Consider the following 19,505-nt stretch of genomic DNA (forward strand, 5'->3'; position numbering starts at 1 on the left):
TTCCCACCTTTGCCTAACTACCTCCTTCTCATCCCTGGATTCTCACTTGCTTGAGGAGGTGGGTGGTTTCCTGGCCCTCCCTGGCAGGGTGGGATCCCCTGGATGTACCCTTAGCCTCCCCTTTCAAGGCCAGGCATTGGCCTTTCCATTAAGCAAACCACTGTTGTTTGAATAGGAAAAAGTGTTTCAGTGGACTTTCTGTTTTGTAGATCACAGCAGTGGGTATGTTGATGATAATGTTTGAGAAGAGTTGTGCTTTTTTTGGCAATACTAATTTGGCTAGGAAAAGAAAGGCTTTGCTCTTGAGCAAAAAAAAACCCAAAACTGAATAGAACTAAGAGCTAGACTTGCTTTTAGGACTTTTACATTATACCTTATTCAAAGTCCTGTAAGAAAAGGGAATGTATTATTTTTAGTCTGAAACTCTGGCCACTTACTCCTTTTTATCCTCTCTGAACAGTTGCTTTTACAACATAACTTGTGACATGGGAGGTTTCTGGGAGTGAATGACTGGATTGGAGTTCACTCTTAGCTGCTTGTGTTAACTGCCTCATCAGGCTTCCTGTAGGCTATGCATCTAGTGGGCACTTAATATATGTTTGCTGAACACTGACTCCTACCACATAAGGGTGACTTGATGGGTTACATGATCCAGAAGAAGCGGGGGAGGCTGAAGAGATAGGTTGGAGGTTGAAGAGAGAGAATGGATGAAATTTGGAGCCAGAAACCTCAGGAAGCAGAGGCTGATAGGAAGAGGAGCACAGTGTGGAAAGCCTTGCTGTGAACGGGTGCGACTGGCAGAAGTGAGATTGCTGGAAAGGTCTAATTTGGTCTGAGCGACAAGCTAGTAGCATTAATATAATCTAAGGTTAATTCTGGCTTTTTGAGAAATGTTCACGATCCCTTTCTGCCTTTCCCTGCTTGCTGCTGTTTGCCATGTGAATCAGCAGGGGCATTAGAAGGGCAGAGGAGAGGAATGGAATTTTGTGAGCCTTTCGGGGAAGAGAGTAAAACTGTAGGGAAATGGCAAAAGTTAAGTTATGGAGTAATGTTTCTTGTAAGTGGTAGGTCAGGAAGAATTCGGGTAATTAATCAGAGTTTATGGAACTCTTAACTGACTGGTCATTTTTCTTCAATAGAAATTCATGGTTCAAATATTGTCAGAGTAAGAGCAGTTTTTATCATTTGTGAGTCAGCTGATTTTTAGAGGTAAAATATCAAATGAACTCTATTCTTCTAGTACTTACCTTGTTAGCCAGTGTGGAGGAAAAATCACAGCTGTCTTGTTCTAAAACTGTTCCCTTGCAGTGTCTACTCCATGTTCTGCCAGCCTTAATGTAAGTACTCAGGGCTTGCTGCCCTATTAAACTCCTTGATTTCTTTGAGAATCACTTGCTTTTTCACACCTTGGGGTCTTTGTCTGGACATACTGGACAAGTTGGACATACTCTCTGCCTACCTTATTTGTCTGGAAAATGTCTTCAAGACTAGACATCAGTCATTTTGTTTTTGTTTAGTTGCTCAGTCATGTCTGACTCTCTGTGATCCTGTGGCTGTAGCCCACCAGGCCCCTCTGTCCATGGGGTTTTCTAGGCAGGAAAAATGGGTTGCCATTTTCTTCTCCAGGGGATCTTCCATCCTAGGGATTGAACCCACGCCTGGAGCATTGACAAGCAGATTCTTTACCACTTGCCACTGTGGCAAAGCTATTTGCTCCTTCTCTGATTCTGAATGCTGTTTTATTAGCATGTGAATCTCATTGTTTACAACTGTCTGTAGCTCCTTGGGAACTGCCCCATTTTCCTGTGTTTCCCCACCATCTGCCTCTAGCCTAAGGTGTGCTTGATGCTCAGTTAGCATTCACTAAACACACACAGTGCTGTGAGATGTCAGCACCTTGGTTCTTCCAGCCCCTCACTTGCAGCTGAGGTGACCACGTCCAGCACAAGGTTGTGACTGCTGTGGGGTTACCACATCCACTGGGAGCTCACAACCTGTGCTCCTGAGTCTCACTGCAGCCTGCCCTGCTCTGCCAGCATGACAGCCTCTGTTGCGTCCTTTTATGATCTGCTTTGAGACAGCGGCACTGGAAGAATCATAACATTTTCGATGGCAGGAGAGAGTGGGATGTGCTATAATAGGGTGGTCCTTGTGGGACTGGACGCCTTGAAAACCACATCTGGAACCCATGGATCAAACTGGAAAGGGATTTCCAAGTGCCCTGAAACTGCAAACTTGTTTGAATGCCCCCAGGGGATGTGGTTTCTAGGGGATTCCAGGGCTTTGGTCAGATTCTTAAATGGAACTCTGTGATTCCTCAGAAGGTCAGACCCACCATTTTAAGGAAAAGCAAACCGGAGAATGATGCCCCGGTGAAGGATATAGAACTGGAAACAGTACTGTTTCGCCTTTGACAGGTTCTGTAGGTTGTGTTCATGGTGCTGAGTTGTATCTGACTTTTTGACCCCATGGACTGTAGCCCGCCAGGCTCCTCTGTCCACAACATTTCCCAGGCAAGAATACTTGAAGTGGGTTGCCATTTCCTCCTCCGGGGATCTTCCCAGCCCCAGGATCTAACCCATATCTTCTGGGTCTCCTGCATTGGCAGGCAGATTCTTTACATTGAGCCACTGGGAAGAAGCCCAGTTCTCTAGGTTACGGATACCTCAAAACATGGAATTCCAGATGGCTGCATTGGCCCTGCCCTTTCTAGCTTGCTCTTGTTCAGGGTATTGACTTTAAACAGAATCTCCTGTAGCCCTTTTTGGTTTCTCCTAGATCATTAGTATCCACAAGAATTTGCTACTTCCTGCTGGAAAACTGTCTCAGTTCTTTTTTTTTTTTTTTAATGTATCTATTGATTTATTTGGCTGCACCCAGTGTTAGTTGTGGCCTACGAACAGTTAGTTGCTGCCTGTGGGATCTAGTTCCTGACCAGGGATTGAACCCGGGCCCACTGCATTGGGAGCACAGAGCCTTAGCCACTAAGGCTGAGGAAGTCCATAGCTCAGCTCTTAGTGTCTCTTCCTGCAGTTCTGATCCCCTGCTTGATTGCTTTTTTTCTTACCCTGTTCTCTCTCCAGAGAGTAAACCAGAGATAAAATCTAGGAAAGCAGAATTAAAATTTATATAAGTGCTAAATTAAGTTAAATGCTCTTCACTTTCTCAGCATTCCTATGATTTGTTTCCCCTGGAAATTCTTATCTAGATTCTCCACACACTGTTCCCTGTTGGTCGTGCCATTGAAATTTTTATTTCTTACTGGTAAACTGTTAGGGGCAGAGAATATTTCAACCTACTAGTTTATTAGAACGTTTGATAATACCATTACTTTGCATAATAGTAACTGACCATATACTAACTCAGTTTAGCATATAAATTATAACATAGAAGCTGATAGCCAAGGAACAGATACAGTTCAGCCAGCTAGTGTTACAGCATGTGAGTTCTGACTTGGCTGTTCTGAGTGGAATAGTAAGCTTTTCTGTTACGTTCTTAGTTGGGATGATGTTCTGCCTTGCTGGGCTGTTGTCTGAAATGAGTACAGTGCTATTTTAAATGTATTGAGTATAGTGCTAGTTTAATGCTCTATTTATGGTGTAGTAAACAGTGAAATCCTTGCTTTTAATGATTGTGGACACATTTAAACACCTTAAGATAAAACCTGTGAACAAGAGACATGACCACATACATACAATTCCCCCAGATTTGGTATATGATTTCAAGGGCATCATAGGCCCTGAGGACCATTGGGATTGCTGACTTCCAGGAAACTTGTGTCTGTGGATTTCTGGCATCTTTTCTGTTTGTTTGTTTTAATATGCTCCTACTCTTTCATACCCAGTACTCTAATTTAATAAGCTCATTGTTCTGTCACTTTGTTTGACTGATGTCACGGTCGTTGATAACTTTGTGTCACAGTGCCTGCATTCCTCTAAAGAAAGTCTCATGCTGAATTACTTTGTTTCTTCTTTCACTGTATTCAAACAGTTTTGTATTCTGAAAGCTATCATTTCCTCTTGACAGTTTGCTTAGTCGTGCTTCCAGGAGTTCTTAAAGTGGGCTGGAGTAAGGTTCCTGGACGGTGGTCTGCTCCTCCTAGTCAAGGTTGGGACCTCAGACAGTCCAGGTTCTCCGTGACAGCGGCAACTGTCTCAACCATTGAAATTACAAAACATAGGTGATGTGATGTGAGGTTAGTTACTCAATCATGTCCAACTCTTTGTGACCCCATGGACTGTACCCTGCCAGGCTTGGGGTTGCCATTTCATTCTTAAGGGAATCTTCCCCACCCAGGGATCAAAACAGGATCTCCTGCATTGCATTCAAATAATAAGTTTTTATTTTTTGAAATCCCTATTACTGTAATATCAGGGTAAGAAAATTGCACAATATTAAACAATATTTTAGTACTTGGTACATAGCTTTTTTTTTTACATAGTATATGGAAAATGTATCCTTATACTGTAGAATATTCTACCTTGAGCTGTTGTGATGGAACAGCAAGTAAGAATTTAGGAAATGGGAAAAGAGATGTTAATTTTATGAGGGAAAAAAACCTTTAAGATAATCCCAAAATGGTTGTTTGTAATTATGGGAGAAATACCAGAATTTCTTCCTTTATACTTAAGGACCCTAAGGGAATTCTTAATTATATGATGGCTCTGTGTTCTCTTTATTAGTCAAATGTTTTTGCCTGTACTCTGTATGAAGGTCCTGTGGAAGGACACAGTGAAGTGTGAAGCTAAGTATCTCACATCCTTCAAGCCCCATACTTAAAGAGTGTTCAGGCTTAGTTATGGCTCTGAGAGTGCCCTTCACTGTCTGGGGAGATCAGATTCCTCATGGTGTATGTCTTGCTGTGTATCATGCTTTCTGAGAGGCCCTCTTTGAGTAAAAAGAGTTTACTAAAAATAAAATAGCTTATTTTGCCTGAACCTCCTCCTTTGTATCAGACAGATACTATGTAACTTCATGTGGATTATCTCATGTGAGAAAAACAGAGATTCAGCTTCTCCAGATGTGTGCTGCAGTTAACCCAGCAGGTCCAGATTAGAGCTCGTGTTTTAATACCTGAATAAGTAAATGGCTTGGTTGGGGTTTCAGGAATATGGCAAGAATGAGAAAAGTACAGAAGGGCATGCAATGCAAGAGCAAGTCACTGCTCCTACCATTCCTGGTTCCTTCCTGTGGGCGATCACTGTGTTTGTCCATTCACACCCATCTTTGCCTGCCTGCCTGTCTCCCCTCTCCCTCTCTCTCTCTGTCCAGCCCCGATAAAACAAATGTTAGCAAACTGTTTTACACCTTGCTTTTTCTCTTACATATAGAAAATCCTTCCATATAGATGTCATGTGTTCATTTTAACAGTTGAACAGTGTTCATTATTTAAGCACTCATCTGTGCACATGTAGGTTATTTCTAGTCGTTAGCTGTTATGAGCAGTGCTGCAAACAGCATGTATACGTTCATCAGTGCATATACATGTTACATGCCTAGTTTTTAATCTTTGTTCATGAGGTGGAAAATAGTCTTACTATTGTTGTATTTTTCAATTCTTTTCTTATGAATGAAGTTTAACAGTGCTTAGTTTTAAAAGTTACCTTTCCCTTTTTGGTATGGCAGAGCTCTTTACATGTTAAGGAAGTTAAACCTTTGTCATATATTACAAATATTTTTTCAAATTTTATTCATAATTGTAATATTTATTTGTAATATTTTTCAAAATATCTTTTGCCCTTGTTTATGATAGTTTTTCATGTAGAAAATTTACATATTAATGAAATGAGATTTATCAGCCTTTCCTAAGTTATTGTGCTATAGCTCAGAGAGCCTTTCTCTGTTCTGTGATTACAGAAAAACTTTCTCCAATGTTTTTCAACAATTTTATGGTTTTATTTCTTTTACGTTTGAATCATTGCTCAACCAGAGCTTGATTTTGGTATGAGGAATGAAGTGGGCACCCTGTCAAATTGTTTCTGTGGTTAAATGCAAGTAACAATTTGCCATTTTAATGTATACAATTCAGTGTCATTTATTCCATTTACAGTGTTGTGCAGCCATCACTCCCATTTGCCAAACCCTTTGAGCACCCTGAACAGAAACCCTGTCCCCAGTAAACAGTAACTCCCTATTTCCTCCTTCCCCAGTCCCTGGTGACCTCTGCTTTACTTGGGGTAATGAATCTGCCTCTCTACATCCCTCATACACAAGGGCCCATGTAGTACTTTTCTCTTTGTATCTGAATTATTTCATTTAACATGATGTTGTTAAGGTTGAACAATGTCATCTGTAGCAGCCTCATTCCTTTTTATGGCTGAATAATTTTTTTGGTATGGATATACCGCATTTTGTGTCTCTGCTAATGGACATTTGGATTGTTTCCACCTTTTGGCTCTTGTGAATAATGCTGCTGTGAACATGGGTGTGCAAATATTCATTGGCATCCCTGTTTTGTTTATTTTTCACTGCTCTGGGTCTTTGTTGTGTGCACAGGCTTTCTCTAGTTGCGTTAAACAGGGACTCCTCGTTGCAGTGGCTTCTCTTGTCGCGACTCCTGAGCTCTAGAGCACAGGCTTAGTAGTTGTGGTGCACTCGGTGTGTGGGACCTTCCCAGATCAACAATCAAATCTGAGTTGTCTGCATTGGCAGGCTGGTTCTTATGCACTGAGCCACCAGAGAAGTCCTGGAGTCCTTGTTTTTAATTCTTTTGGTTTGGACCTAGAGTTAGAATGGCTGGATAATATGGTAGTTCTATGTTTAACATGGAAGAGCTGCTAAACTGTTTTCCACAGTGGCAACAACATTTTACATTCCCACCAGCAATGTTTGAGGATTCTGCTTTCTTCACATCCTCACTAACACTTGTTATTTTCCATTTTAAAAATTATGGTCCTGCCTAGTGGGTTTGTCTTTGAGGTTTAGATTTGCATTTTCCTCATGACTAAGGATGTTGAACATCTTTTTCATGTGCTTATTGACTGTTTCTGTATCTTTGGAGAAATGACTATTCAAGTCCTTTGCCCTTTTTTGGTTTGTTTTTAATTAAAGTTTTACTGGAGTGGTTTCAGGTTCACAGCAGAATTGAGAGAAAGATAGAGATTTCTTATATACCCCCTGGCTCCACACCATTATCAGTGTTCCCCACCAGAGTGGTACATTTGTTACAATCCATGAACCTACACTGACAATAATCATCCAGATCCATAGTTTAACATTAAGGTTCACTCTTGGTGTTGTATATTCAGTGTGTTTGGACTAATGTATTATATGACCTCTGTCTGTCACTGTGCTATCATGCAGGGTATTTTCAGATATCCTCTGTGCTCCACCTTGTCATCCCTCCAGCCCCTGACAACCACTGTCTTTTACTGACTCCATAGTTATGCCTTTTCCAGGATGTCATATAGTTGGAATCAGACAGCATGTAGCCTTTTCAGGTTGGCTTCTTTCACTTAGAAATATGCATTTAAAGTTTGTCGATGTCTTTTATGGTTTGATAGCTCATTTCTTTTTCACACTGATTAATATTTTGTCATCTGGGTGTATCACAGCTTATTTATCCATTCAACCTTTGAAGGACATACTGGTTGCTTCCAAGTTTTGGCAATTATGCATAAAACTGATATAAACATCCATGTGCAGGTTTTTATGTGAACATGAGTATTCAGCTCCTTTGGGTAAATACCGAGGAGCCTGATCATATATTAAGAGTTTGTGTGGTTTTGTAAGAAAGCACCACACTGTCTTTCAGAATGGCTGTACCATTTTGTATTTCTGCCAGCAGTGAATGAGAGTTCCTGTTGCTCCACACTCTTGTTATCATTTGGTGGTGTTGGTATTTCAGATTTTGTCTATGCTAGTGTTTGTCTTTGCCTATTTTTTAATTGTCATTTTGTTGTTGAATTGTAGGAGTTCTTTATATATTCTAGTTATTAATATCTCATTAGATATATATAAATATTTTTTCCCAATCTGTGAGTTTTTACTCTTTAGATAGTGTCATTTTATGCAAGTAAGTCTTCAGTTTTGATGACATCCAGTCCATCTATTTTTGCTTTGTTGCCTGTGCTTTTGGTGTCATGATTTAGGATACCATTGCCAAATTCAGCATCATGAAGATTTTCAAACCTTGTGTTTTCTCCTAAGATTTTCTTATGTTTGGCTCTTATAGATAGGTCTTTGATCCATTTTTAGTTAACTTTTGTGTGAGGTGTATTATAAAAGTCCAGCTTCATTCTTTTGCATGTGGTTGTCCAGTTTTTCCAATACTGTTTTTTGAAAAGACTGTCCCTTCTGTGTTGGATGATCATGGCCCATTTGTTGAAAATCAGTTGACCACAGATCTGAGGGTTATTTCTGAACTCTTCTATTCCATTCATCTGTGTCTGTCTTTGTGGCATACCACATGGGGTTGATGACTGTAGCTCTATAAATCTTGTAATCAGGCAAGTGTGATTGCTTCAGCTTTATTGCCGTTTTTCAGTATTGTTTGGCTTTTCTGCATCCCTTGACTTTTCATATAAATTTTGGGATGAGTTTTTCTATTTCTTTAAAATAGTCCTTGGAATTTTGATTGGGATTACATTGAACAAGTAGGGATTTTGATAGGGATTACATTGAAAAATCACTTCTTATAGTTTTGTCATCTTAATATTGTCTTCCAGTTGATGAGCATGAGGTAGCTTTCTATTTTGTTTAGGTTGTATTTAATTTCTTTCAGCCATCTTTTATAGTTTTTAGAGTACAGATCTTTCACCATTTTGGTTAAGTTTATTCTTAAGTATTTTATTCTTTTTGATTCTATTATAAACGGGTATGGTTTCTTAATTTCATATTTTTTTTTGATTATTCATTGCTAGTGTGTAGAAACAGCTGATTTTTGTGTGTTGGTTTTGTGTTTTGCAATTTTTCTGAATGTGTATTAGCTCTAACAGTTGTTTTGTGAATTCTTTAGGTTTTGCTACACACAAGATCACATCTTTTGTGAGTAGAGATAATTCAACAACTTTCTTTCCAACTTGGATTGCTTAATATTTTTTTGGCTACTTCTCAGGTTGAACATCCAGTGCTGTGTTGAATAGAAGTGATAAAGGTAGATATCCTTGTCTTGTTCCTGATCAATGAATTTTTTTCTGAATAACTGTTTTTATTATACTGTGTGTAGAATAATCCATCTTTCCTTGTCCCTGCCCCTCCACTTGTAACACCATCTGCATAATTTGCAGGGTCCCTGTGTGTGTGTTGTGTGAGTGAAGCATGAACAAAGGCCTACATGATCTGATCTCCTGCCACTTGCTCATCCTTAAGTCTTGCATTTCCCTCTCTCACAACACAAGTGTTGTGTTGCTTAATGCTTCTTGCAGGACACCAGTCAGTCATTCTTCATTCATTCCTTATGTATGTTCACATGTTTGTGACTTTGCACAGCTGTTTTGTCCACTTGGACCCATCTTCCCCTGCTCCTTGACTTGGCTTCAGCCTGCTCATCTTTAGGCCCCTAAAGGCACTGTTTTGCCTTCAGGCAAATGTAAATCCTCTTTCTGTGTTTACTTTAAATGTAAACATGCTTTTCTTATGCACTTAATAGACTTGCTCCTTGACGATTTCAAGTTTGAGGTCTGATTTTAAAGAGAAAGTTGTCAGGCACAGTTGTGCAAATAGCAGTAAAAATTGACAGCAAGAAAAAAAATTGACAGCAAGAAGAGTCAGAAAATGAGAAACGGATATGATTTTCTAGGTCTTTAATCCCATGCAGAAGCTTTTTTTGTTGTTCTTTCTTATTGAAATGACCAAAACACAGTGGTAAGGGGAAAAAAAGATTATTATTTGACACTAGAGAAGGGTCCCACCCACATATTTGAGACTTAGGGGATTTTGATAGTAAAGTGTGAGTAAGGGCACCTTCCTGTAGAGATGAACAAACACAATGCTAGAGATACGAAAAACTCAGCACTTGAAGAAAATGAAACTGTGTCCTTTAGGACACGGGAAATAGTATAAAAAAGAGAGAAAAGTGGAATTCAGATCCCCACTATGACAAGAGCAGATTGTAAAAATAAAATAAGCTGAGAACAGGAAAGAGTTCTTAAAGTTATAAAATGTGACTAAAAAAATTTAGGACTCCCTAGCAGAATAGATTGTGCAGAATGCCAAGTTAACTTGAAAAACAAAAACTTCACATTTAGGAATTTAGGGAAAAGATTAATAGGAAGAGAGCATTTAAAGCACAGGAATTTCTCAAATGTCTGATTAAAGTTCTGAAAGAACAGAGGAGACAGATGAAGCAGGAACTGAGGAAGTAGTGAAGAACATCTCTGAGCTAAAGAAAGCCTTGAAATTCAAGGTCAAAGTTTTTACCAGGAATACATGTAAAAAGCATAAAAACTTGGCTCCATCCTGCTGACTTTTCTAAGTATTCAGGGTAAAGAAAAAACAAGACAAGTTATCTTTAGGGAAGAACAGGTCAGATTTGCATCAGATCCCTGGGAAAAGGAGATGTTGGGCAGTCTTAACATAGTCAGTGCACATATGCAAGTAACCTTGAAATACAGCTGAGGAGCTACATGAAAGGTTCTCCCAAATAGCTCAGTTCCGTTTATTGATTTGTTAATGCCTTTGTTTATGTTGTGTATTACCACTCCAAGAGAGTATGAGTTTATGTGACTGCTGGCAGGAATGCCTGCATGGGATGTGCCATGATTTGTTCATGGTTCATATTGTTTCCCTGAAGTGGACATTCAGGTTATTGCTAGCCTTTCAACATCATAAATAACTCCATGAAAGACATTTTGTGCATGAGTTAGATATGTTTTGGATCATTGCCACTGAGATATAATGAGTGAGTCAATTATTCCTGGCTTTTCTGAGCAAAAATCATATAGAAATCAATAGAATATAAATTTTTGGGGAGTCAGTTCAGTTCAGTCATTCAGTTGTGTCCAACTCTTTGCAACCCCACGAATCGGTTAAATTGTTTAAAACAAAGGTCTTCCCCACTTAAATTACCTCTGATTAAAGGTGGCCTTGGGTGTTAGATGAGCTCAGTGGTTCTCAGCTGGGTATTGGTGGGTGTGTCGGTGGTCACAGATTGGGGAGGGTCTGCTGCTGCTAGATGGCCTGCTGAGCACAGGGGACCCTGCAGCAGAGCCAGCCAGCCTGCTGTCAGCACTCTGAGGTCGGGAGTCCTCAGGTTAACAGGTTTACCTTGACAGAAGTATCCTTGGATGGTACTTAGGACCACAGTTCATGGTCTCTCTGCGGTGGGAGGGGGATGTTTCAGCAGGAGGGCATCAGTGGATACTGTGCTGAGTATAGCAGACCTGGGGTATGGTTTAGCGCTTGCCCTCCCCTCCCCATTTTGAGAAATATCAAGTATTTTATTGTGTACACAAAGTGCTTAAAAATTATTATTATTTTTTTTTTTACTAGAAAAACAAATGACTGGTATTTTATACACTGCATTTTCTTCAGAAAATCGAGAGCAAAAGATATGTCTTAGTTCAGTCACTCAGCTGTGTCCAACTCTTTGCGACCCCATGAACTGCAGCACGCCAGGCCTCCCTGTCCATCACCAACTCCCGGAGTTTACCCAAACTCATGTCCATTGAGTCGGTGATGCCATCTAACCATCTCATCCTCTGTCGTCCCCTTCTCCTGCCTTCAATCTTTCCCAACATCAGGGTCTTTTCAAATGAGTCAGCTCTTCACATCAGGTGGCCAAAATACTGGAGTTTCAGCTTTAACATCAGTCCTTCCAATGAATACCTAGGACTGATCTCCTTTAGGATGGACTGGTTGGATCTCCTTGCAGTCCAAGGGACTCTCAAGAGTCTTCTCCAACACCACAGTTCAAAAGCATCAATTCTTCTGCGCTCAGCTTTCTTTATAGTCCAACTCTCACATCCATATATGACTACTGGAAAAACCATAGCCTTGACTAGACGGACCTTTGTTGACAAAGTAATGTCTCTGCTTTTTAATATGCTGTCTAGGTTGGTCATAACTTTCCTTCCAAGGAGTAAGCGTCTTTTAATTTCATGGCTGCAGTCACCATCTGCAGTGATTTTGGAGCCCAGAAAAATAAAGTCAGCCACTGTTTCCCCATCTATTTGCCATGAAGTGATGGGACCGGATGCCATGATCTTAGTTTTCTGAATGTTGAGCTTTAAGCCAACTTTTTCACTCTCCTCTTTCACTTTCATCAAGAGGCTCTTTAGTTCTTCTTCACTTTCTGCCATAAGGGTGGTGTCATCTGCATATCTGAGGTTATTGATATTTCTTCCTGATAGCTGAGGATATTGATATTTATGTCTTAGGTGGTCCTCGAAATCTGTTCTCAGTGTCAGATCTGATTACTGTTGAGATTTGGTTCTGTTGTTTGTATTAGTTACAAGACCTGTGCTATAGCTGCTCAGAAAGAAAAGAAAATCAGGCCACAGCTGACTTAACAAATAAGGACTTCCTTTTGGGATAGGAGTCCAGGCCTGTTCTGTGGCTCCGTCATGCCGTCCATGACCCTCTCCTCCTTCTGCCTAGCCTTCCTCAGAATGTGCTGTCACCGTAGGGTCACAGGACAGCTCTGCCCTTTGCCACCCCCACATCAGAACGTGTGCTCAAATGAGCCAACCCTCTTGCTCACAACTCTCCTGCAAGCCTACCAAGTGATTTCTGCTTATTCCCACTGATTGGCCAGAGCACTGCCCCATGACTGTTCTTAGCTGTCCTGGAGTTTGGGAAATACAAGCTTTTAACTAGGCTTGTTGTAAGTCAAAAAACTACATTCAGAAACCTCTAGTAAGAAAGCGTCTATTGGAGCAAGCAGCTAGTATATACTTCAGCAGCTGTTTTCTAAAGTGCTGGAAAGTGAAAGTGAAAGTCGCTCAGTCATGTCTGACTCTTTGTGACCCCATGGACTGTATAGTCCATGGAATTCTCCAGACCAGAATACTGGAGTGGGTAGCCTTTCCCTTCTCTAGGGGATCTTCCCAACCCAGGGATCGAACCCAGGTCTCCCGCATTGCAGGTGGATTCTTTACCACCTGAGCCCCAAGGGAAGGGGTTCTTCCGAAACGCACTGAAATTAAAGGTAAAGGAGAGCAAATAATAATGATAGCTTTGGAAGTGTGAGAGATTGGACTCTAGAATTCTTTTTTAAAATATTAATCAAGAAAATGTGTTTGTTATAAATGATTTCTTAACCCCAAGCATTTGACTGTTTTATGGTGTTCTGTATATTATGGTATTCTGTACATGTACATTTGCAGTCCATGGCGTCGCCAAGAGTCGGACACGACTAAGTGACTGAACTGGTGTTTTAAGATCACTTCCATACCCCAATACTTGGGACCTCGCCTTCTTCTTTTGTCATATCAGCAGTTTCATTACAGTATCACAAAAAAAGTTTTTTCATGAAAAAAATTGGAAACAGCAATGAACAGATATACTTAACTGTGAAAAATAGTTGTATACACATAACAGAAGTATTGAAGAAGGGCTGGTAGAATGCCCTTTTAAAATTTATTGTATTTTTTAGTTGTATGAGGTTTTTTTTTTTAACATATGCTGAATATTAATCTCATATCAGATGTATGATTTGCAGCTATTTTCTCCCAGTCTGTGGGTTGCAACAACTTTTTGATGTGATTTTAAAACTACATATTAGCATTAAGACTGATATTATACTAGTATTTATTAGTATCTTAGCTAGTTTATTTTAAAGTATCAGTAATATATAAACTGAAGAATATATGAACATATGGTTGAAAATTTAAATGGCTCAAAAGGTCTCCAATTAAAAAAATGGTTAAAAGGATGGAGGGTTACCATAGAAGAGAGAGAAGCAGGATAGAGAAAAGCTGTATATGATGAGCTTTATTTCTTTCCCAAAAAAAAGACTAGAAACAAATATGGCAAAAAGTGGTAACAAATGTTTAATCTCACTGGTGGGAACATGGAGTGTCCTGTTATCTATATTTTTTCTGAAGGTGGCTTAGACGATAGAGTCTGCCTGCAATGCAGGAGATCTGGGTTTGATCCCTGGGTTGGGAAGATCCCCTGGAGAAGGGAACGGCTACCCACTCCAGTATTCTTGCCTGGAGAATCCCATGGACAGAGGAGCCTGGAGGGCTACAGTCCATGGGGTTGCAACGAGTCAGACACAACTGAGCGACTAAGCACAGCACTCCTTACCTGCCGGTTGTTGTTAGAATTTCATATTTTTGTCAACTGTTTTTCTGCATTTGATGCAGAAGAGCTCTTAACAGAAACATGTATGTTTGGAATTGTTTTAATGTTTTCCTTTTGTATCAGTTACTAACATGGAATATAAATTTACTTGTACCCTGTAGTGTTTCAACTCTTCATGTGGTGTTTGAGATTATGCAAATATAAGCCTAGACCTGAATATATTTAATTTTACATATAAAACTTATTTGACATTTTAAAACTTTTTTAATTGGTGGAAATGAAGCTTTTTTCTCTTTTCACCCAGTCACAGGAATTTGTTACAATATGCTTTTATGGAAAAGTGTTTGAAACTGAAAGGTAATAGTCTGTATGGGATTGGTAGAGCTTTGATACTAAAACTGAATAAGTTGTATGGGACAAGAAAATTAGAGGTCAATTCAACTTAAAAATGTAGATGCATTCATCTTAAAATAATGGTGGTATGATCCAGACAGTAGAATATCATTCTACAGTAGAAAGAAATGAGCTATGAAAAGACATGGAGAAACCTTAAATGCATCTCCATGCATATCTAAATGAAAATCTAGAGAACATGGAAGCAACCTAGATGTCCATCGACAGATGAATGGATAAAGAAGTTGTGGTACATATACACAATGGAATATTACTCAGCCATAAAAAGGAACACATTTGAGTCAGTTCTAATGAGGTGGATGAACCTAGAACCTATTATACAGAGTGAAGTTAGAAAGAGAAAAATAAATATCATATTCTAATGCATATATACAGAATCTAGAAAAATGATCCTGAAGAATTTATTTACAGGGCATCAGTGGAGAAACAGACATAGAGAATAGACTTATGGACATGGGGAGAGGGGAGGAGAAGGTTGAGATGTATGGAAAGAGTAACATGGAAACTTACATTACCATATGTAAAACAGATAGCCAATGGGAATTTGCTATATGGCTCAGGAAACTCAAACAGGGGCTCTGTATCAACCTAGAGGGGTGAGATGGGGAGGGAGATGGGAGGGAGGTTCAAAAGGGAGGGGATATATGTATACCTATGGCTGATTCATGTTGAGGTTTGACAGAAAACAACAAAATTCTGTAAAGCAATTATCCTTCAATTTAAAAATTTTTTTAAAAAGGAAATGAGGTATGAATGAGAAATGTTAAGTGTTAAGGAGAAGATAAGAGTTATTACTGTTTCCTGGTATTGAGAAATTCAGAACAAGCTACCAAATGTTAGAGAACTCAGCAAGATTGCTGGGTGTGAGAGTAGTGTTACAAAATCAGTGGCAACGATTGTAGTGTGTGTGTTTCTGTTTTTGTGTGTGTGGCAGATTGCGTTGTCCAAAAGGGCTGCACCAGCATAGGATGCACCCCCTCTTCTGTTACACAAAGAGGCTGTGATTCCTTTCACTGAGATTTGGTCTCTGTTCCCAACTCTTGTTGGAACGCCCAGTGGGTAAAAAGGATGAACTAGAAAGTTACTTGTCCTGGGGCTATTGGGTGGGGGCAGGCAGGCACATGGGAAAATCTTGAATAAACTTATTTATGCTTAATTTACAAAACTGCTTAGTGCCTCATTTTTATTTTTTATTTATTTATTTATTTTTTTAGTGCCTAATTTTTAAAATACTGTTTCTCCACACATGGTAATGTGAGCAAAAGCCCAAATTGTTCTTTGCTGTTAATGTGTACCCCTTTTCTGGAAGGAGATATGCTTCTGTTTTTACCTGACTTCTTAGGGTAATGTTCCATTTGGGAAAAAAAGCTGGTCATGATGGACATGTCATGTAGCTGAGTGCCTCGTGCAGGCATCCTGGCTCAGAATCTTGTCGTGGAGTACCGAGAACCAGAAGGGTCCTGAAATAAGCATTTGTGGCTCTAGAATAAGATTTGAGAATATTTCTGGAGCTCAAAATAAAGTAACAGTTATATGGCTTGAAGATAACAAAATAGATTATAATTTTAAGATCGACACTCTGGAATATAGGCAGATATTATTCGGAGAGTTTAGTTTGGAATTGGAGTGTGGTGTGGTGATCTGAGATTCCTCCTTTGCAGTGTAGGTACCCGAACTGTTTAATGTGGCTGTGGGTGTGAGCACAGCAGAGCAATGCAGTGCACGTGTGTGAGAGTGGAGCCTTCTGCTTGAAGGTCTGTGTCCAACCCTCGGGTCCCAGGCTGTCAGCTCTGTGGACCTGGTAGATCATTCAACCCCTAGCCTGTCACCCTCATACACACAGTGGGGGGAGACACAATGTTTCTGTGGTGTGGTGAGACTTGAAAGAGGTGCTTGACATGTCCTAAGTGCTCAGTGAAAGTTATTTTATACAGGCTGGGAAACTATGTGTTCTGCTATATAAAGTTTAAGAGAAATGTTAAAATATATTTTTGTTATTTTAAGGAAATTCGCAGTGAGTCCCATGACTATCCTCATAGAGTGGCCAAGTTCCCTGAAAACAGAAATCGAAACAGATACAGAGATGTGAGCCCATGTAAGTACTCGTAGGGGGGTGACGTGTGTGTGTGTGTGTGTGTATGTATGTTTGTGTGTGTGCTGGTTTGTTGTAGGACACAGGACATGCCGGAAAATGTTGGGGTCAGGATTGATGAGCATGATGGGTTTTTTTTTTTTGTATCGACATATATATGTACTCTTTAAAGAAAACTTTTGAGACATGAAATTGTGGAAGGAGGGGAAATTGCCTGTAATTACCTCCTCCTCCAACACAGCCACCATTTACTCTTTGTATTTGCTACCGACCTTTTTTCTGCCACTTGATTTTTGTTTTTTCCAAAATAATCATAGTCATATATGTGTGTATGTGTACTCATATATGTCTATATACTTTCCATATTATTCCATAGCTTTTATAAGTATTACTTTAAATATTTATTCGTATAGCTTGCTTTTTCTCCCTAAAATGAAAAAATAGTGTGTGTATACTATAGAAAAGTTTTAAAACATAAAAATGTATAAAGGAAAAATTCTCATGACTTAAAAACAAAAACTTTAGGGTTTATATTCTTTTGGTATTTGTCTATGTAAATGTGTGTCCTTTTAAATTCATCTGGATCTGCAGGTACAGATCAAGCTCTCCTCCCGCGAAGCCGCTCGCTGTGGTGGTTTCCTGTCCTGAGCACAGTCTGTCAGTGGTTGGATTTCAATTCCGCTGTGCTCATGTGGGTACACACATACATGGTTTTGTGAACAGTTGTAATACCAGGGCTTTAAAAATGTGTTCAGGTGATTTTATTTTTGCTCTGGTTGAGGCCTCCTTCACATACTGCCTGAGGTGGCTTCACTGCCCACGGGACTCCCCAAGTTTGGTTTCAGTGGGTGAACGTGGGCGGCGTCCTCCGGGCCACCTGGGTGCTGGGCATGTCTGTGCCCAGGGCCTTCTCCTGGCCTCTCTGTCTGCCGTCACAGCACCACTCTTCCTGCCATCTTCAGCCTCTTTCTAAGAACTCTCTTCCTTTATTGTTCACATGTGCTCCAGTGTCTTCTGACATCATCCCCCATATCCATTGCAGCTGTGACTTTGTCACCTATGTGTGCCCACACATGTACATACAGTCCTGGAAGAATGCATCACACAGTCTGTCTCTCCAGGCTCATCACCCATGCACTCTTCAGCTCCCGGTTCTACCCCAGCCTCCCTACGGAAACTTTTATTCTGAAGTGCTGTTCGCTCTCTGGTTTTCTTTTGCAGTGAGGGACTTTCCGCCATTGTCTTTTCTTATCCCTATGTGATTTTTGACATTGGCAGCCATGCCTTCCTTCCTCAAGTCAGTCTTGATTTTGCTGTCACTCCTCTGGCTGATCACCCCTTTTCAGAGGTTCTCTCCTCAGTTGTCTTCTACTTAAGGGCTCTGTCTGTCCCTCCTGCTCCCTCTCACATCTTTTGTGATTTCAGTTGCCATGTCTCTGCTTGTGGCCCCGGATCTTGCCTGCAGCCTGTGTCTCCTCGGATACAGACCCATTCACCCACTTTTCATGACCTATCTCTGTCTTGCTGTCCCGTGGCCACCTCAGTCTCAGGATTCCTCCCACATCCCTCAGTCCTGGCCCTACTCCTGCTCTTTACCTCTTATACCCCATATTCGTACTCGATCACTAGCCACACACTTGCTGCAGCTGGAAACTTATACTTCTCTCCCATTCAGCTCCCATGTCTGGTTGGTGACTTGTTTAGTCTCTGAGTTGTGCTTTGCAACCCCAGGGACTGTAGCCCTCCAGGCTCCTCTGTCCATGGGATTCTGCAGGCAAGAATACTGGAGTGGGTAGCTGTTCCCTTCTTCAGGGGATCTTCTCAACCCAGGGATTAAACCCAGGTCTCCCGCATTGCAGGCGGATTCTTTACCAGCTGAGCCACCAGGGGAGACTGGGGACTCCTGCTAAATCCAGATGACAGAAAGAGGTGTTTTTTAAAAGCCCTTAAGGTGGTGCTGGCAAACCTATCCTGATTGAAAGTCATCCTATCATTTCCATACATAGACTTGTGTGGTGGTTGGCTTGTTCAGAAAACCTGTACTGAAAACCAGCTCTATGACTGCTCTGTGTGCAAGGACCGTGAGTCCACATGCCCTGCCTGCTAACCGTATGTGTGCAGTGTGGGGGTTCGTACCTGCTGTACTATATGTATTGTGAGGTGCTCAGTTCTTCTTGAGGAGTTAGGGACAGCTATTAAGATAGTAATTTTTGTTTTTTAATAAACTGGTCTACTTTAAACCAGCATTTATTTTTCCCATCCATACAGGAAATAAAAATAGATAATACCTCAAGTGGAAAAAAAGATAATACTGAGTGCAAAGCAGACAATGACATTTGCAAATAATCAAAAAGAATTGGTTGTTTTCTTAATTCAGAGTTTCAGATCTTTCTAAATTTTGATTCAGCAAGTCTGGAAATGTATTTTTAAACAAATTCCTTACACAATTATTATGTATCCAGCTTGAAACTACATTTGGAGGTATGAATATGAGATGCATGTTCAAAGAGGGGTGTTTTGAAATAGAATTTTGAGAAGTACACAGTCTTGGTATAATTGCCGTGACTGAAAGATGCCTCATTTGTCTCAGTTAACCATGAGGTGATTGTAGAAGAGATGGGCAGGAGGGTGGTTGACTGAGAAAATAGAGGTTGTAGTAATCACATTGAGGATTGTATTTGTACTGTCAGAGACAGCTGCCAGGTTCTGAAATCTTCCTCACTGTTTGCTTTGCACACAGAAATCCCAGTTTACTGTTTGATATAAGAGGAGGTACCAGCCTTTTGCTTTCGCTGGCTGTGAAAGAATAGTT

The 19,505-nt window shown here is 40.3% G+C and overlaps 1 protein-coding gene across 5 annotated transcripts in view; it reads left to right on the plus strand.

The window, feature by feature from the left end:
- Positions 1–19,505, plus strand: part of PTPN2 (protein tyrosine phosphatase non-receptor type 2) — a 63,146-nt gene that overhangs the window by 1,983 nt on the left and 41,658 nt on the right. For all 5 annotated transcript variants that reach the window (XM_020913703.2, XM_020913704.2, XM_070464538.1 and 2 more), the window contains exon 2: positions 16,606–16,696. In XM_020913703.2, the coding sequence (XP_020769362.2) occupies positions 16,606–16,696 (91 nt within the window). The remainder of the gene's footprint in view (positions 1–16,605; positions 16,697–19,505) is intronic.

This window comes from Odocoileus virginianus, unplaced genomic scaffold (genome assembly GCF_023699985.2).
Source record: "Odocoileus virginianus isolate 20LAN1187 ecotype Illinois unplaced genomic scaffold, Ovbor_1.2 Unplaced_Contig_27, whole genome shotgun sequence".
Classification (NCBI taxonomy): domain Eukaryota; kingdom Metazoa; phylum Chordata; class Mammalia; order Artiodactyla; family Cervidae; genus Odocoileus; species Odocoileus virginianus.